At 33.2% G+C, this 18,190-nt stretch overlaps 2 protein-coding genes across 6 annotated transcripts in view; one reads left to right on the plus strand and one right to left on the minus strand.

Annotated features, from left to right (window-relative positions):
* Positions 1–18,190, minus strand: part of IFT74 (intraflagellar transport 74) — a 122,733-nt gene that overhangs the window by 87,697 nt on the left and 16,846 nt on the right. For all 3 annotated transcript variants that reach the window (XM_027549091.1, XM_027549089.1, XM_027549090.1), the window contains one exon: positions 17,669–17,730. In XM_027549091.1, the coding sequence (XP_027404892.1) occupies positions 17,669–17,730 (62 nt within the window). The remainder of the gene's footprint in view (positions 1–17,668; positions 17,731–18,190) is intronic.
* Positions 1,358–14,566, plus strand: LRRC19 (leucine rich repeat containing 19). 3 transcript variants are annotated; one of them, XM_027549093.1, is made up of 6 exons: positions 1,358–1,569; positions 2,183–2,289; positions 8,485–8,574; positions 9,557–10,070; positions 11,648–11,836; positions 12,342–14,566. In XM_027549093.1, the coding sequence occupies exons 3-6, from the start codon at positions 8,494–8,496 to the stop codon at positions 12,668–12,670; spliced, it is 1,113 nt and encodes a 370-aa protein (XP_027404894.1). In that variant the 5' UTR covers positions 1,358–1,569; positions 2,183–2,289; positions 8,485–8,493; the 3' UTR covers positions 12,671–14,566. The 3 variants fall into 3 exon arrangements, with proteins under 3 accessions (XP_027404894.1, XP_027404893.1, XP_027404895.1); XM_027549092.1 differs by lacking the exon at positions 2,183–2,289; XM_027549094.1 differs by lacking the exons at positions 1,358–1,569; positions 2,183–2,289 and adding an exon at positions 2,454–4,654.

Genomic DNA, 18,190 nt, shown 5'->3' on the forward strand with positions numbered 1-18,190 from the left:
TCATACCCTACTACCATAATAAAATAATCTAAACTCAGAAATTTTCCTATAGACAGAATCTCATAATAACCAAATAAAAGATAAATATAACGAAACAGACAACCTGGAATTTCTATTTATTTATTTTTTCTATTTTCAAAAGAAAAGAACAAACCAAATGATGACATCTCTTTTTAAAACTGTTTAAAATGGTTACAAATTAGAAATTATATCATTAATAAATCAAAGGCCCATAAAGGGCTTAGACGTTTGGGTACTGATAGATTCCCAGAGATTTTATGCCAATTGGGACAATTTAATTTTCATAAGAAGGTTACCAATCAGCAATTTTCTATTTTTCTACTGTAATAGGCTATTTTCTTTTAAAGTGTACCTAACTTTTTAACATTAAAAAACTGTACAGGAATATAAGAACTACTAAGTACTTCTGCAGCTCAAAAAGGTTACGAATTTAAGCAAAGGGTTGAATCAGAATTGTTATTTTTCCCAAAGTATTGCTCCATAAATATGGAAAATGTGGCAAACCATATTCAGAGAGTTGTTTTCTTGGAAACTCTATATGCTTCAGATAAAAGGAATCAAAAGTTAACTGGTATTAAATGAAGTTCCCAAAACAGTAACAGATGAAGAAAATTAAACCCACCAAGGAATTTCTATTTATTTTTGTCTCGTTATTAAACAGAAGTAAAGTCTTCACTTTGAACCTCAATTACTATAGCATAATAAATGTGTCTGCTGCTGCTACAATTTACATGGGTATATGCACTCATAGATATTTCAAACATAAAACAACATCTACTTCAATCTCTTTGTTTCACAGATTAGGGATACTGAGTTAAATCTGTTAGAACTAACTCATTCTGAACCCCATGATTATTTATTACCAACAATGAATTTTAACTATGTTTTTACCTGATCTATCTACTACAATTAGATGTAAAATGGAAAAGTATTCCATTTTACACAGAAGTTACACAAGGAAGCACAAGGAAGGTAACTGATTCTTTGAGGGCCACAACACGATGGCCAAGGGGCGGGTCTTCTGATGCTTTGAGCAGTCTGCTCCTGTTATAACTTGGCAGTAAAACCACCAATGATGGTGTTATAAAATGAGTAAACAACAAAGGTGAAACTCACCGGAATACAAAACTTAGTGGGATCTTTTCAACTTGAGTCTTTCAAAATATAAAATACCTTTAGGACTAACATTTAAATCACTTTAGCAATGCATCTTTCAAATTATGCATTTTTAATATTACATACTTTAACGGACAAGGTAAATTTGTTAATATTTAAATTTCTTAAGAGAAATTAAGAAACACAAAGATTAAGCTAAAGCCACCTTACTTGTTATACTAAAAAAGTCAAAGATGACTTTAAGAAATTATTCTTCGAGTCAATCTTTTGCTAAGGAAGTCTAGTTTGTTTTTTTTTTCACCTGTTCAGTGAGTACAAAGGTTAAGACAAAGTGAAACAAATCACATGACACAACTTTTTTTTTTAATGGTGTAGAAGAAAGACAGCAGATTCCTTACACACCAGTCTCAGAGACAAAAGAAAAAAGGAAAGGTAAGATCCTATATATTTATAGGTTTGGTGATTGTTGTTGAATTTTTTAAAATCATATTTACACTTAAGTCTATATAAAAATCTTTGTCTTTAATAAGTGATGAAAGAGCAGAAAATATAATTGTGTTTTCATGACAGCTATCTTAGAAACACAAACCTGGACATGGCCAAAACACCTTTTCCAAATAGAGTAATAACGTAAAGCAAAGTAATTTGGGGGGAGGAAGATTTCATTTAGCCAATCAAGCTTATAAGATCTTTTAATTTTGAAATATATTAATCACAGAGCAATCGGAAGTGACATTAACCTAAAAACAAATTTGTAACATGAAAAAAGACTGGATTATAGGTGATAATTGTTAAAACTGGGTGATGATTCTTTTCCTGAGAGGTTTTTTCCTTGAAATTTTCCATTATAAAACTTTTTAAATTTGAAAAAAATAAAAAGAAAGTTAGTTCTATGAAATTATAAGAGAAAAGTTCTTAATACCTTACTATAAATACATTGAACTCTGGTATAAATATCTAAAATATTTAATGGAAAAACTGTATTACAGTATACACACTTTATTTAACCAAGCCAAAATAACAGTGGTATCTTTTTATTTCACAGTATATAACAGCCATATAAAGTACATGACCAAAAACTCAGAAATTCACACCTGAAACTGTGCTAAGAAGAACATTGTTTCTTTCTCAATATCTACCATTTCCTTTTGTGTAAGTCTCTTTTCCTATAATTAGGGAATAGGCTATATAAAAGAATATTTAATCTTGTAAAACAATTTTTTAAAAACCTGATATTCCATTTGTTCTCTATTTTTTAATCACTTAACTCAAACCAAAATATCATTTCAAAATAAATTTCAAATTGAGAAAAAAATCTAAAGGGAGAAAAAGGCAATAATAACTGTTTCCTTTTAAATCAACTTTTTAAACAGGGTAAACTGACTCAAGAATAATTTCTGCTATCAGCTATTTATTTCATCAATTTGATTTCTTCAAGATAGCCACTGTGTCTGTTTAAGGATTTGTTGGCAAATGTTTCTGTCTAAGGATTTGTCTGTGTAGTGTTGTGACAGTCAACACCAACTCCCTTTATCAGTCTTTTCCCTCTCAAAAGATGTACAAATAAAAGAAAAGCCCCATGGCCCGTGTGGCTCAATCAATGCATTTCATAGCTTTAGACCTACTAATCCTTTAGATTTGTTGACTGTTTTCTTGAACAAAATCTACCTTAAGCTCTGAGTATATGTCTTTTCTAACTCTAAAATTTATCAAATATAAATTTAAAAAGATTCCTTCTCTTTTTTTTTTTTTTTGTGTTTTATGGGATTTTTTATTACATAAAGAATTGCTTAAGCTTGTAAACAGACAAGATATGGGTAATTGAATACAGGACTCATGATGTTTAACCAGTGCTCACAACTTTGCAAAATATCACCTTGCTATGTGAATAACCCCCTGGAAAGGAGAACTTACGTAAATGGAGTTCAGTGTCAAATAAATTAAAATTCAGAGCCAAGTTAATCTGACACACTTAATAATATGCATCATTATAGTGGTGCTTGCAAATTAAGAGTAAATGGGAAATGGTTCACTTGGTGATTTTAATTAGCACCTTACAGTCTAATCAAAATGTCTAGGTTTGGCTCGGAAAGAGGTGAGATGAAACATGGTACAAGATTCCTTTTCTAACCCTTATGATTTTATCCACTTTAGCATGATAGTATAAAGTAGCTGATAAACATAATAAATACATGACAATCCTCAGTCTCCATTTCCACAGTCTCACAATCCTACCTGACCTCCATTACCTCTTCTAGCTGCTTCTATTTCATGTCAACCCTTTTCTTTATAGATTATCTGCTTCCTTTATTCATCATTATCCTTTTTATCTCTTAAAAAAAAAAAAACCCGGAACTTCTCCCTTACCTCTATATTACTCACATGGGCATCCTACAAAAACATCACTAAGAATTTCACTACACCATTGAGAAATACCAAAACAACCATTGGAGGTTGCACACTTACTCCAAGAGATCGCTAAACATGGGTACTTAACCTTTTATACATGATTCAGGAATCCCCTTTTGTGGGCAGTGGTCTGGCATAAGTGATAGCTTGAAATCATTTCTGGCTCTAAAAGGGATGCTATTATGATCTACATTCAAATTGCAAAATCTAGGAGAACAGTGGCTTTCCCTTACAATTTTAACTTAGCCGTGGAAAGAAAGAAATTGGAAAGGGAATAAACATAAACAGATCATCAAATGGAAGGCAATGAGGAAGTTAATTAGAATAGACCAGTATTGACATAACAATAAATTCCTCATTGCTAACACGGCAACACACTTTAGTAACTTGAAATGAATCTTGTTAACTGAGTAGTTTCTTACTCCCTGTTCTGAAGGAATAAACTGCCCTAAAAAATCATAAGCAACTAATTATAGTAAGTGCTATAAGAAGGTTCAAAAGACTAAATTTTTAAAAATCACTAAGGATGATAATAACATAACATATTCATATCCTTTCAAACAGCTCATTTGCAGCAGTTTCTTTTTCAAATTAACTAATAGATAATTTTAAAATTAATTTTTATTGGCATATAGTTGCTTTATGCAGCAGCTTCTAACACTGATTTTAAGAAAACAGATAAAAATAAGAAACATTAAGGTCATGAATAAAATGACTAAATGGAAAGTATTTAGTGAGAAGAATTACTGAAATAAACGACCATTTCTAGTTAGGGCATGTTGAATGTACCCACTAACATTAACTCCTGTTCAAAAACCTAATAAAATGAAAATAAAAGGTAATATGAAGTACAGAAACTTATAATGACAAAATGAATAGAAGAGGAAACAGAAATAAAATCTAGAAACTAGAAAGCTAAAAGTTAAGTGGAAACTGACTAGGAAACCAAAATTTTCTGAAGCCAGCAGTGGGGAAAGCTGAGAAGCTACTTGTTTTATACTGCAGAACCCCTAGACGGCTCAGAGATTGGCAGCACCAGGTATTCTGGAAGTAGAAAAGGAGAGGCTGAAACAGCTCAAAGTCTTTCTCCCAGACACTGCCCAGTCAGGTAAAGTTCCCCTCCTACCTAAGCAGAAAAATGAGGTGTTTTTTTTTTTTACTCTGGGGAGAATAAAACTAATGGAATCTGGGCACAAGTGACTGCAGGGATGTTATGTCAAAAGCGGGGAAAATAACATTAAATACTAATTACTGAGCTAAACCCAACTTTTTCACCAGTCACCTCTCAGAACGCTGGCCACTTTGTGTCACCTTTTCAGGCAGTAGATCAGAAAAGTCATTTTGAAGAATCTAAGCAGCCCAAAAGGAACAATCTAAAGATAATGACGTTAGGGATTCCCCAAGAAAAAGCCTATTAAGGTCACTGTATAGTAAAGTCTAAAGTTGTGTAAGAGCTGGGAATTCTCCAGGGGGCACAGTGTTCAATCCCTGGTCAGGGGGCCAAAGAACCAAAACATAAAACAGGAGCAATACTGTAACAAATCCAATAAGACTTTTAAAATGGTCCACACATCAAGAAAATATTAAAAAAAAAAAAAAAAAGAACCACACAAATGCAGTTTCCAATCAGTTTTTTCATTTTCCATTCATATATGTAAGTCCTAAACCAAGTATTAGGCAGAGGAACCAGAGATCAAATTGCCAACATCCACTGGATCATAGAAAAAGCAAGAGAGTTCCACAGAAACCTCTATTTCTGCTTTATTGACTATGCCAAAGCCTTTGACTGTGTGGATCACAATAAATTGTGGAAAATTCTGAAAGAGATGGGAATACCAGACTACCTGACCTGCCTCTTGAGAAACCTATATGCAGGTCAGGAAGCAACAGTTAGAACTGGACATGGAACAACAGACTGGTTCCAAATAGGAAAAGGAGTACATCAAGGCTGTATATCGTCACCTGCTTATTGAAGTTATATGCAGAGGACATCATGAGAAACGCTGGGCTGGAAGAAGCACAAGCTGGAATCAAGATTGCCAGGAGAAATATCAATAACCTCAGATATGAAGATGACATCACCCTTATGGCAGAAAGTGAAGAGGAACTAAAAAGCTTCTTGATGAAAGTGAAAGAGGAAAGTGGAAAAGTTGGCTTAAAGCTCAACATTCAGAAAACGAAGATCATGGCATCCAGTCCCACCACTTCATGGGAAATAGATGGGGAAACAGTGTCAGACTTTATTTTTCTGGGCTCCAAATCACTGCAGATGGTGACTGCAGCCATGAAATTAAAAGACGCTTACTCCTTGGAAGGAAAGTTATGACCAACCTAGATAGCATATTCAAAAGCAGAGACATTACTTTGCTAACAAAGGTCCGTCTAGTCAAGGCTATGGTTTTTCCAGTGGTCGTGTATGGATGTGAAAGTTGGACTGTGAAGAAAGCTGAGTGCCGAAGAATTGATGCTTTTGAATTGTGGTGTTGGAGAAGACTCTTGAGAGTCCCTTGGACTGCAAGGAGATCCAGCCAGTCCATCCTAAAGGAGATCAGTCCTGGGTGTTCTTTGAAAGGACTGATGCTAAAGCTGAAACTCCAATACTTTGGCCACCTCATGAGAAGAGTTGACTCATTGGAAAAGACTGATGCTGGGAGGGATCAGGGGCAGGAGGAAAAGGGGATGACAGAGGATGAGATGGCTGGATGGCATCACTGACTTGATGGACGTGAGTCTGTGTGAACTCTGGGAGTTGGTGATGGACAGGGAGGCCTGGCATGCTGCAATTCATGGGTCACAAAGAGTCAGACATGACTGAGTTACTGAACTGAACTGAAACCAAATATTAACAGATATGGGAAGTTTAAAAGAAATCCTCTAATATAAAGGATACTTATTAAAAGAAACTGGAAAACGTGACCTGAAGACACAAAGGCTTTTCAAGGGGAAAAAAAACAAACAAACAAGGGATACAACAAGAAGAAATAAGAAAATATATTCATATGCCAGAATACTACAAAAGAAATTTTCAGAGAATTAAAAATAGCTCTGAGAATTAAGAAGATAACAGGAAAAAGTAAACTTTAATAGAAGAGTTTGAAGATAAAGTTTCAGAAAGCAGAGCAAAAACACACAGAGATGAAATGCAGACAAGTACACATAAAAGATTAGAAAATCATACAAGGAGATCCAATTCGTTTTAGAATTAAAGGAGTTCTAGAAAGGGAGGTAAAATTATCAATATCATCAATGAAATAATTCAGAAAGATTCCCACTGTTTTCCGATTGAAACCACCCACCAAGTACCTATTACATAGACTTTCACAAAATAGACTCTCACAAAGGATCATGAAATTTCAGAATAGCCACATTAACGCTATATTGTACAGCACAGAGAATACAGCCAATATTTTAATAATAACTATCAGTGCAGTATAGTCTTTAAAAATTCTGAATCACTATACAATATACCTCTAACTTCTATAATATTGTTCAGCAACATACTTCAGAAAAAAAGCTTTGGGGTTAAGAACTGGCAAGTTACGTAAAAGGATAAAGAATTAGAATGGCATAGCATCTCATTTCTTAACAGTAAGACAGTCATGGTTGGTTGAATCCACAGAAGTAAAACCTGTGAATACAAAATCAGGCCCTTTGTAATGTATATTCATTACATTACACCATTTTATATAAGGAACTCGAACATCTACAGATTTGGTATCTGCAGGGGCTTCTAGAAACCAATCCCCTGCAGATACCAAGGGATGACTGTACTAGAAATCCGAAGACAACGGGGCAATGCCATCAACCACTTGAGGGAAAATCATTTCCTACTTAGAATTCTAAGAAATCCTACTTAAAATTTCTAGCCAAAATATCTTTCAAGGTCTAAAAAGTATTTCCTCTTAAGGACCTTTTCAGGAAGGAAACTCCATGGGAAAAAGGCAGTAATCCAAAACAAGGCATTCTAGAAAACAGGAATCCAGTAACAAGGGCAAAAGAGAATCTCTACAATGAGGATGGAAGGAGAGTGGAGGTCAATAATTCCATAGAGAGCCTAATGATCAGCTTATCCATATCAGAGCATGGCAGCAGGATCTAGGAGAGACTTTTTCAAGCAAATGAAATAGATTAAAATATCTAATATACGTAAACTATTGAGAGATTTGCTAAGAGTGTTTGTGCATAAATTAAAGGGTGAAAAAACCCTAAGCACAGGAAAAGAAAACAAACACAAGTAACTAGATAAAAAAGTATGCAGGAACAGAATAATAATCCTACATTCTTGAAGTATAAACTGAGTTATATAAACTGCTGCTGCTGCTGCTAAGTCGCTTCCATCGTCCAACCAAAATGACAATTGACTATGTTTGGACAGTGAAGAGACACTGGATATATATTTGATGCATTGAAGATAAGGAAAGTGAAGAGACAGTAGATATATATTTGATGCACTGAAGATGAAGGTAGTGAGCTATTGGAAAGCAAGCTGAGGACTCTCATCTTCCAAAATGTTAAGTCAAAGGATAATATCAATAGATAATGCCTAAAGTCGAAAAGTGAAGAAGTAGCAATATGAGTATATATTTAAAGATGTATTAATATATACATACATAAGTATATATATCCTTCTAGACTTTCTTTTGTGCATATATATATAAAAATTTTAAAATGCACAACCACCTCAATTGTTTTAAAGTTCCTTTCAATAGATCTAGGAACTAAAAAGATATCCTGAAAATTACTGTCTTTCATTCTCCCCAGGAGCATTTCAGTTTCTAAGATCAGAGTGCAGGGAGGGTGAAGGGATCTTTCCTTGTTTCCTATTTTACATATTTTAAGAAAAAAAGACTTAAAAGGAGTAAAAAGGAAATCAAAATGTCCTCAAAAGACGAATGTTCTAGTCTCCTAACAAGATGTAAACACTCTCTTTTCTATCAGGTTAGCAGTATGAAAACCATGAGCATCACAATCTTGTTTTGGCTGCTCTCCATGCTATTATTATCAGACAAAAGCCAGACTTCTAAAACAGTAAGTTTTTACAATTAAAGCAGTGAAAATATTTTCAAAGGTATATTTTGGGTAAATTTAAACAGTAAAATATTGAAGGCAATATAACCAAAAAAATCAAACTATCAAAATGAACTCTTTAGTTAGTAGGGTATATTCAAAACATGTGATCTCTGAGCCAGATTGTAAGTGGACAAAAGCAGTCTTCTTTTTATAAAAAACTAAGTTCTTTAAAAGCAAGAAATACATAAAATTTCACTATAAGATCAGAGATTAGTTAAGACATAAAAACACTTTAAAATGTAGAAAACTTTTGTAAAAAACATATTTATGAGGGAAATTATTGTTGTTACATTATGATTATGATTATTATTATTACTATTAGGGGACATTTCAACTGCAAAAACAGTTGAAACAAGAACGATTTCTTTGGATCTATATCCACATAGGCGACACACTTCTTGTCGGCTGACTTTAACACATGGCTCAATTTCTATTACAAGATATTTTCCTTTAAAACACCAAAGTTTGAGCTGTTAACCCTATAGAGTTAGATACCAAATGTTGTTTTTTAATTATTTAATAATCTTAGATATAATGTTGGTAGCTCTGATTTTTTAAAATTACATATTTTTACATTATTTTCTCATTATAAACATCCATCTTGCATACTAAAATACTAAATAAATTAACAGAATTATTTACCATTTATTTCCACATATATAAATGGTGATATATCAATATTCTTTCAATAATAATTATTTACTAACTGTTGGAAGATACCTGTATGACTTCAAAATTTCCTTAATCTTCAACATCCATCCCAATTTTAAAAAGGAGTATTTGCTTTACCTTTTTACATATTTTAACATCAAAGGATTAGATAGTAAACTTTTTTCCTAAAAGAATTTCCTTCCTATGTCTAAATGCCTAGATATGAAAATTTGGGAAATTTTGTCAATATTTTTCCTTATTAATGCATTTCAAATTTTCTCTTTTTTAGGAAGTCAAATGTAATTCTACTGCAAAGAATTATTCTTTGATTCCAGCAAATATCAGTAAAAATGTTACTATACTTGACCTCAGTTATAATCAAATTACTCTAAATATTACAGACACAAGAGTTCTACAGACATATTTTTTACTCAGTGAGCTCTATTTGGTTGAGAACAAAGTCACTAACCTATTTAATAATAGTTTCAGTAATCTGTCCAATCTAGAAATTTTAAATATCTGTAGAAATTCCATCCACACAATTCAACAGAGTGCCTTTACAGGATTACATAAACTGAAAAGGCTATATCTCTGCCAAAACAAAATAGTTCAACTGAATCCTAAAACATTTTTGCCTCTTAAAAACCTGATACTATTGAATTTGCACGGCAATTTGATAAGCTATTTTGATGTACCACAACTGTTTCATCTGGAATTCATAATTTTGTATGGAAATCCATGGAACTGTTCCTGTAGTCTACTGAATTTGCAAAACTGGTTGAAGACATCGAATGTGACACTAGGTAAGCATTTATAATTTAAATTAGTCAAAACCAAAATGATTGATTTTGGCTTGTGCCACCCTAGAAGTGTTTCTCATTTCATGTCTTAAAGCAAAGGAAACTATTCCTGTTTAATGGAAACAGGAGAAAACACTGAAAAGCAGTTGCTGAATACAAGCTCTCCCTCTGCCTCTCGAGAAAAAAAGAAATAAGAGAAGAAGCTTGAATGTTCCACATATGTAAGATGAAACTCTCACTCTGTATACTGTTTGCACTTCCAACACATAAGACTAATTTTCTTTTACTGTTTTTTAAAAATTTATTTTTAATTGGAGGATAATTGCTTTACAATATTGTGTTGGCTTCTGCCATACAACAGGGTGAATCATCCACAAATACACATACGTCCCCTCCCTCCTCAACCTCCCCCTACCCCCATTCCATCCCACCCCTCTAGGTTGTCACAGAGCACCAGGTTGAGCTCCCTGTGCCCATACAGCAGCTTCCCACTGGCTATCTATTTTACACATGGTGGTGAATATATGTCAGTGCCACTCTCTCGATTTGTCCCACACTCTCCTTCCCCTGCTATGTCTAAAGTCTGTTCTCTATGTCTACGTCTCTATTCCTACCCTGAAAATACCATTTTTCTACATTCTGTATATATGCGTTAATATGTGAAATTTCTTTTCCTCTTTCTGACTTACTTCACTCTGTATAATAAGCTCTAGGTTCATCCACCTCACTAGAACTGACTCAAATGCATTCCTTTTTATGGCTGAGTAATATTCCATTATATATATCTATATATCTATATATATATATAGATATATATCTCACAATTTCTTTATCCATTCATCTGCCAATGGACATCTAGGTTGTTTCCATGTCCTAACTATTGTCATTTTTAAAAGTACTTCTTTTCTAAGGATATCCTGTCAGAGAGTAGGTGGAAGTAGGTACCCTAATTTCTAAACTATATACCATGGTCCAGATGTTTACCACAATCTAAATCATAACATCTTTACTTTACTAACACAGACAAACTGAACAATACACAAGAACTAAACTTAAACTGTATTTATAAAATAACTTAATAAACAGAAATAGGCATCTTTCTTCATTTTGTTGTTGCTGCTGCTGCCGCTGCTGCTAAGTCACTTCAGTCATGTCCAACTCTGTGTGACCCCATAGACAGCAGCCCACCAGGCTCCCCCGTCCCTGGGATTCTCTAGGCAAGAACACTGGAGTGGGTTGCCATTTCCTTCTACAATGTATGAAAGTGAAAAATGAAAGTGAAAAGTGAAAGTGAAGTCGCTCAGTTGTCTGACTCTTCAGGACCCCATGGACTGCAGCCTACCAGGCTCCTCCGTCCATGGGATTTTCCAGGCAAGAGTACTGAAGTGGGTGGCCATTGCCTTCTCCACATTTTGTTGCTAGACAAATATAATTAGCTTCTTTCTTACACCTTTAATCACAGATAGATATGTCAAAAAAGTTCCAGATAAAAAATTATAAGATGTTGTTAACCATAATAATTTATTAACCATAATAATCTTATTTTCCATAATAAATCTTATTTTTTTCTATTTTACTAGAAAATGAGAGCATCACCATGTGTAGCTATCCAGATATCCTGAAGTGCTACAATATCAAAACAGTACCTTACAAGGCTGAATGCTACTCAAAATTTCCTTCATCTATAACTGAAGACCTTCACATTCCTTTTCAGTCCATTAGCAATTCAACATTTAATAACTCTTTGAACAACTTGACAAGAAATTCAGGTAATTTGTTTTGAATATTAATATTGCTGAGGATAGCATACTAAATAAACTGAGATAGTTCTCATTTTTCTGCATTTTAAATTTCTTGAAATAGTGTAAAAGAACAATTCCTCCACTTAAGAAATGATTAACAAAATATTGGGTTTCTTAAGTAGGCTCTGCTAGTTATTAGTCAAATGCCATTATGCAAATTATTTTACTTCTCTGAGCCTTGGTATTAACTAGTTAAGTCACAATACTTAACAGGTATAAATCAATAATGTTTCTGAGCGAATGGATAAACAATGCAAAGATAGGTAGTTATTTTGAAAAAAGGTATTCTTGCACCACAATATGAAATATCTTTATTTACTGCAGTTTTAGTAACTTTTGCTTATAGATTATGGATATTTACTTCTAATACCAATATTGGGGAGTTATTAGGACATGTAATTATGATTATTTTATTTTTGTCAATTTAACAAAATTCCTCTCCTACCCTTTCTTTCTCGTTATTCCATTTAAGAACATGAATCTCATGGAAAAAGCTGGGCTTTTCTTGTCGGTGTTGTTGTCGCTGTAGTGATGACTTCACTACTCATTTCAATTGCTATCAAATGTCCAGTATGGTATAATTTTCTGCTTAGTTATAATCATCATCGTCTGGAAGAGCATGAAGCAGAAACCTATGAAGATAGTTTTACTGGAAATCCAAGTTCTCCTTCACAGATACCAGACACAAACTCTGAAGAAACTACAGTAATATTTGATCAACTACATTCATTTGTGGTAGATGATGATGGGTTTATTGAAGACAAATATATAGATACTCACGAATTACGTGAAGAAAATTAATTTCTTTCAATATTTGATTTTTAAAAAAATGTTACCAGCTCACTCACATTTTACGCATGGAAATTTTGATCAATGATATACTGAACTATGGCCAGTAGACCATCATATTAATTGCAACACATAAATATCATAAAATTACACTCTTCTCATTGGCTTTGTGCAAGTAGGTCCAAATACAGTAACTGCCACTCCTTGATACCTAACAGTTAAAATACTAGCATTACTATTCTCAGCAGTATATATGAGACCCAAAATAATAGTAGGAAACAAATCTACATTATTCTTTAATTAAAGATTCTCGTATTAGCCAGATATTTGATGTAACACCTATTAAAGTTTTACTGATTGGAATCAGTAAAGAAATAAAACTTTTGGAATTTTATCATGAGTTGAAGTGAAAAACAGAGATAGTTTAAACTGACAACACACTAAGATTGATTTTATGCCCATAGAATGAATTCATGAAATTGGAAAATGCTTTTTAAATCTTTTTAAATGCTTCCTGAATTGGCACAACAAATTTCTGAAAATTTAGCAGCAATTTAAAGTACAGGCATAACATCAGGCACAATCTCTCGATTTCAGTTATGAAGAAAGACTGTCATCAAAATTAATGTCGCAACTGAATAATATAGTAGCTTCCAAAGTAGAAATTATCTATGCATCTTGTTTTAAAAAATACCTATTCTGCTCCTTTGGGGGACATTTTTATTCAAATGATTCTGTTCTGGAGCTAAGGAATCTTCAGTTAGCCTATGGTTAGTTCTTTGGGATGCTGTAGGCAGAGCCAGTCATGTTTCCAAACTTGTTTTCTAGAACATTAACTTCCAAAGAGACATTACAGGATTTACAGGATGGAGGATTAAAAGATACAAGGTCAAAGTGAAAGTTGCTCAATTGTGTCCAACCCTTTGCAACCCATGGACTATGCTGTCCAAGGAATTCTCCAGGCCAAAATACTGGACTGGGTAGCCGTTCCTTCTCCGGGGGATCTTCCCAACCCAGGGACTGATCCCACGTCTCCCGCATTGCAGGTGGAAACTATTACAGAATTATGAGAAAATACAGGGTTTAAACAAAGTCAAACAAGCTTCTTTACTATAGGACTTACAGTAAGGAAGGACTTTGCTACCCAAGACTTTACTAAGCTAAACTGCTTTCTGCTCTTCAAGAGCATAATATTAAGAATTTGCCAAATTTCTTGACAACAAAACCTTTTCTTTGATGCATGGCTACTAACAGGTCATAGCACAATAATGGTCCAAAGAACACTGGCTTTGAAACTATTACAAGAAAAGTCTAAAGTGAATTATTATTTGCTAATTCTTTATCATCAATTGGCTATAATTATAACAAATTAATGTAAATAGTGGCACTAAAAACTGTAAAAAAAATCCATCATTTTTACTTTTCATATGTGGAGAAATTTAGTATACAGTATTTACCTATATATATTAGAAAAAAATTTCTAAAACACAAATATATTTACGGATTAAATAATATGGTGTTTTAGAGTTTCTTCATTATACAAGAGAACAGCATCCAGTGGTGTACATGGAGCAGGGTTGGATAAAAGTTGATGGAGATGGGTGCTTAGGAGTATGTTATTTTATTTTTGTGTATGTTCAAATTTCTCTGTAACGTAAAGTTTCTAAACTGTGTATAACTGATAGTTCCTTACAAAAAAGAGACTAAAAATAATGTAGATGTACATTATTTTCTAACAATAGTCATTTTTAAGGTTATATAGACAGTAAATTCAGTTCAAATGTGTACTGAGGAAAATAAAAATTGTTTAGGATGATATACTCTGTGAAATAAAATAACTGAATCATTTGTAATGCATATTTGCTTGTATTTATAGGAACATGTTTTCAATAAAGGATACAAATGCTTTATGTGTAGTATTTCCTAATAGATAACATAAATTATATAAATGTTATAATTTTAAATCTCAATTATAAGAGTGAGATAACTATATAAACATAAGGCATCTTTTTCTACTAACCTATCATTTTACCAAATATCATTTCCTAATTTAAGAGGCAAATGTTCATATTTTATAAATATAGTAAAAATGAAATATAACTATGAAAAATATCAAAGACTACATCAAATCTCTTATATTCAAAAGACTCATAATTAAATATTGGGTATTCAATAGATAACTGATTAAACAAAGAAAAATAAATGGGTTTAAAATTATAATTATGTATATTTTTAAGGGATAACTGATTTTGGCTAATACCAAACCAGAAAAGTATAGACATTAGAAATGGAAGAAAATCAGTTCAAGTAGGTGTGTGAAACTGAATTAAAGCCAGATACCATAGTAACATATTGAGTCTATATACTATAACCACTTTATAAGTAGGTGTTCCATAATAAAACGTATGGTCTCATGCCACAGTAAATGGTGGTACTAAAAGAGAAGAGAAAGAAAACATAGGTTTTTTTATACCTGCTTTCTCAAAGTATGGCATTTCCTGCTCCCTTTAAATGTATAGGATAACATAAGGTAAATTCTTGCATTATTAAAATGTTGGCCATCTGATTGAACACATGAAATAAATCTATCCTCCTGGTACATATAAAAATAAACTTTACAAAAATAATTTGTCTTTAATTTAAAATTCCTCTTAAAGGGTCAGGAGACCCTATCTCACTCAGCCTTAGTTACAATAGATATTAAGTTTTGAAACTGCTAACATTTTCAGAACAAAGTACCATATTTTAAGAACATTTTCCTTAATCAATGAACCAAAAAGACATAGAAACCTACATCATCATTAAATTTATAATCTGTGAGTTATCTTTTTGGATAAAATATCTATAAAACATATACATATAACATTTACAAATCTGACAGGTGCATTACATAGGTTTGTGGATAAATGAAAAAATAAACGAGGACTAAATGTTCTAATGCTTTCTTGGAGTTGAAGCTTCAATACTTTGGCCACCTGATGTGAAGAACTGACTCACTGGAAAAGACCCTGATGCTGGGAAAGATTAAAGGCAGGAGGAGAAGGAGACGACAGAGGATGAGAGGGTTGGATGGCATCACCGACTTGATGGACATGAGTTTGAGCAAGCTCCAGGAGTTGGTGATAGACAGGGAGGTCCACTGTGCTGCAGTCCATGGGGTTGCAAAGAGTCGGACATGACTGAGTGACTGAACTGAACTGAAATGTTCAAACTATATAAGGTTCTCAGTGGGTTATAGTTTATTATATCTTATTTTTTAGATACCTAAGAAAGTATTTTATATGTAGTAAATCATGAATATTTGTTAACTGGTCTAAAACCAGAGCAACAAAAAAAGTTTTCAAGTATGTGTCTGGTTACCACGAATAAGGGATTTTCTTTGTAAAAGGGAAGAGACTTCCAGTATATTTGTAATTTAAGATAGCACTTTATAGGAGCAGCAAATGATAGACAGGGGAAAGAGATTTCTTTGTTTTTAATGAAAAGAAAATGACCTTCCTTTACCTTTCAAATAATTCATCCTTATATTTTAACATCCTATTTTTCATCAAGTATTTACTGTACATGCGGAGGTAATATGACAGTATTTTTGATGTTATAGAATTTTGGTTATTTGGGTTAATTATTATCCTTGCTCTCAAGGAAATTAATAAGTTTATGGAACAAAATGTGTACAGTGTTTGTACAAAATAGCTCATCTTCTGTTTGCGCTGCTTTAGACAATACTTAAAGTCAAAAAGTCAATAAAGAATAATTATGTTAACTACTGATAATGTCTGGATATTTGTATCCCTCCAAGATTCATATGTTGAACCAAAGGTAATGGTGTAAAGGTTGAGAGGTGATTAGGTCATGAGGGTACAGTCCTCATGAACGGGATTAGTAAGTACCCCTTATAAGAGATCCCAAAGAGCTTCCTTGCTCTGTCTACCATGTGATGATATCACAAGAAGGTATGAACCAGTAAGAGGGTCTTCACCATAACAGGACTATACTGCTGCCTTGATCTTGGACATCCCAGCCTTCAGAACCCTGAGCAATACATTCCTGTTGTTTATAAGTTACCAAGTCTATGATATTTTGTTACAGTGGCCCAAATGGACTAAGGTCACTATATAACTTCCACTATCTTTGTAGGCATTACTGTCACTGCCACATTTACCTTATCATCAAAGTCAAAGCTACTTGGGAGCTTCCCAGGTGGCTCAGTAGTAAAGAATCTGCCTGCCAATGCAGGAGACCTGGGTTCAATCTCTGATTTGCGAAGATCCCACATGCCATACAGCAAATAAGCCCACGCACCACAACTATTGAGCCTGTGCTCTAGAACCTAAAAGCAACAATTACTGAGCCCAAGTGCCACGACTACTGAAGCCTGCATGCCATAGAGCCTGTGTTCCCCAATAAGAGAAGCCACCACATGAGAAGCACAACTAGGGAGCACCCCTCATTTGCTGCAACTGGACAAATGTCCACACAGCAACAAAGACTCAGGACAGCCAAAAATAAATAAAATTATTGGAAAAAAAAAAAAGATTTAGAAACAAAAGTTACCTGGTATTTGGTCTTTAACCAGGTTATATACATAAAGATGCACATACAACCTACATCTATAAAGCAGATTACTAATATAACAATTAATTATTAATTAGTAAGTGAATAATAAAATAACATAAATAGCCCATGGAATAATAAAGTGCATTTCATTAGGCTGGGGTTTAAATCTCATAATTTGAATTAGTTAAGAAGTTCAAGTTAAAATTGCAAATGGTAGAGATGTTCTTATCCACCTTAGATTTAAAACTCAGGGAGGTAGAAATTTTATCTAAATGAAGACAACAGATACATTAACAATGTAGTCTGTATTGCAAATATTCAACATTTTAAAATTTAAAAATGCAACAGGGAAAAACAATGAACAAAACTATAAAGAAATAAATGGTTCAGAAGTTAAACTACCTATACAGGTCACTTATAAATCTGTTTGATTTCTAAATGGATTGTACTCACGCTTGTCTTTCGGTGAATATAATATCCATACTTTGTGTTTCTCGATCATTTTGAGCTTTAAGCTGAAAAAAGAGTTAACTGAAAAGTTAGTGATAAAAAATTACCATTAAGCCAAACTATCTCTTTAAAGCTCATTCTGATTATGAAATCAATTAGAGATTATAAAAATAATCCTAATGCCACAGGCAAAGTTTTAAAAAATGCATATGCTTTATTTAACAAACCACTACCAACACCAAATACAAAGAAACACTCTTTTTCACAGGCATTATAATCTCACACCAAAAATATTCATTGTTTACTGACCTGTTAAGTAATCTAATGTAAACTTTACTTATGTAAACAGAATTTCAAGATTTCATTATGTGTTCAATAGTTGATTAGTATAATATGTCAAATCTAGACCCAACACAAGTTTTATTCTTAAATCATTCAGGATTTTACCTGAGTACTCCTATTTGACTCAACCTGCGCACAGTCAGTCTAGACTTTGGATAAAGTGTCTGTCTATAATGCAGGAGA

Source organism: Bos indicus x Bos taurus, chromosome 8, assembly GCF_003369695.1.
Source record: "Bos indicus x Bos taurus breed Angus x Brahman F1 hybrid chromosome 8, Bos_hybrid_MaternalHap_v2.0, whole genome shotgun sequence".
NCBI classification, from domain to species: Eukaryota; Metazoa; Chordata; class Mammalia; order Artiodactyla; family Bovidae; genus Bos; species Bos indicus x Bos taurus.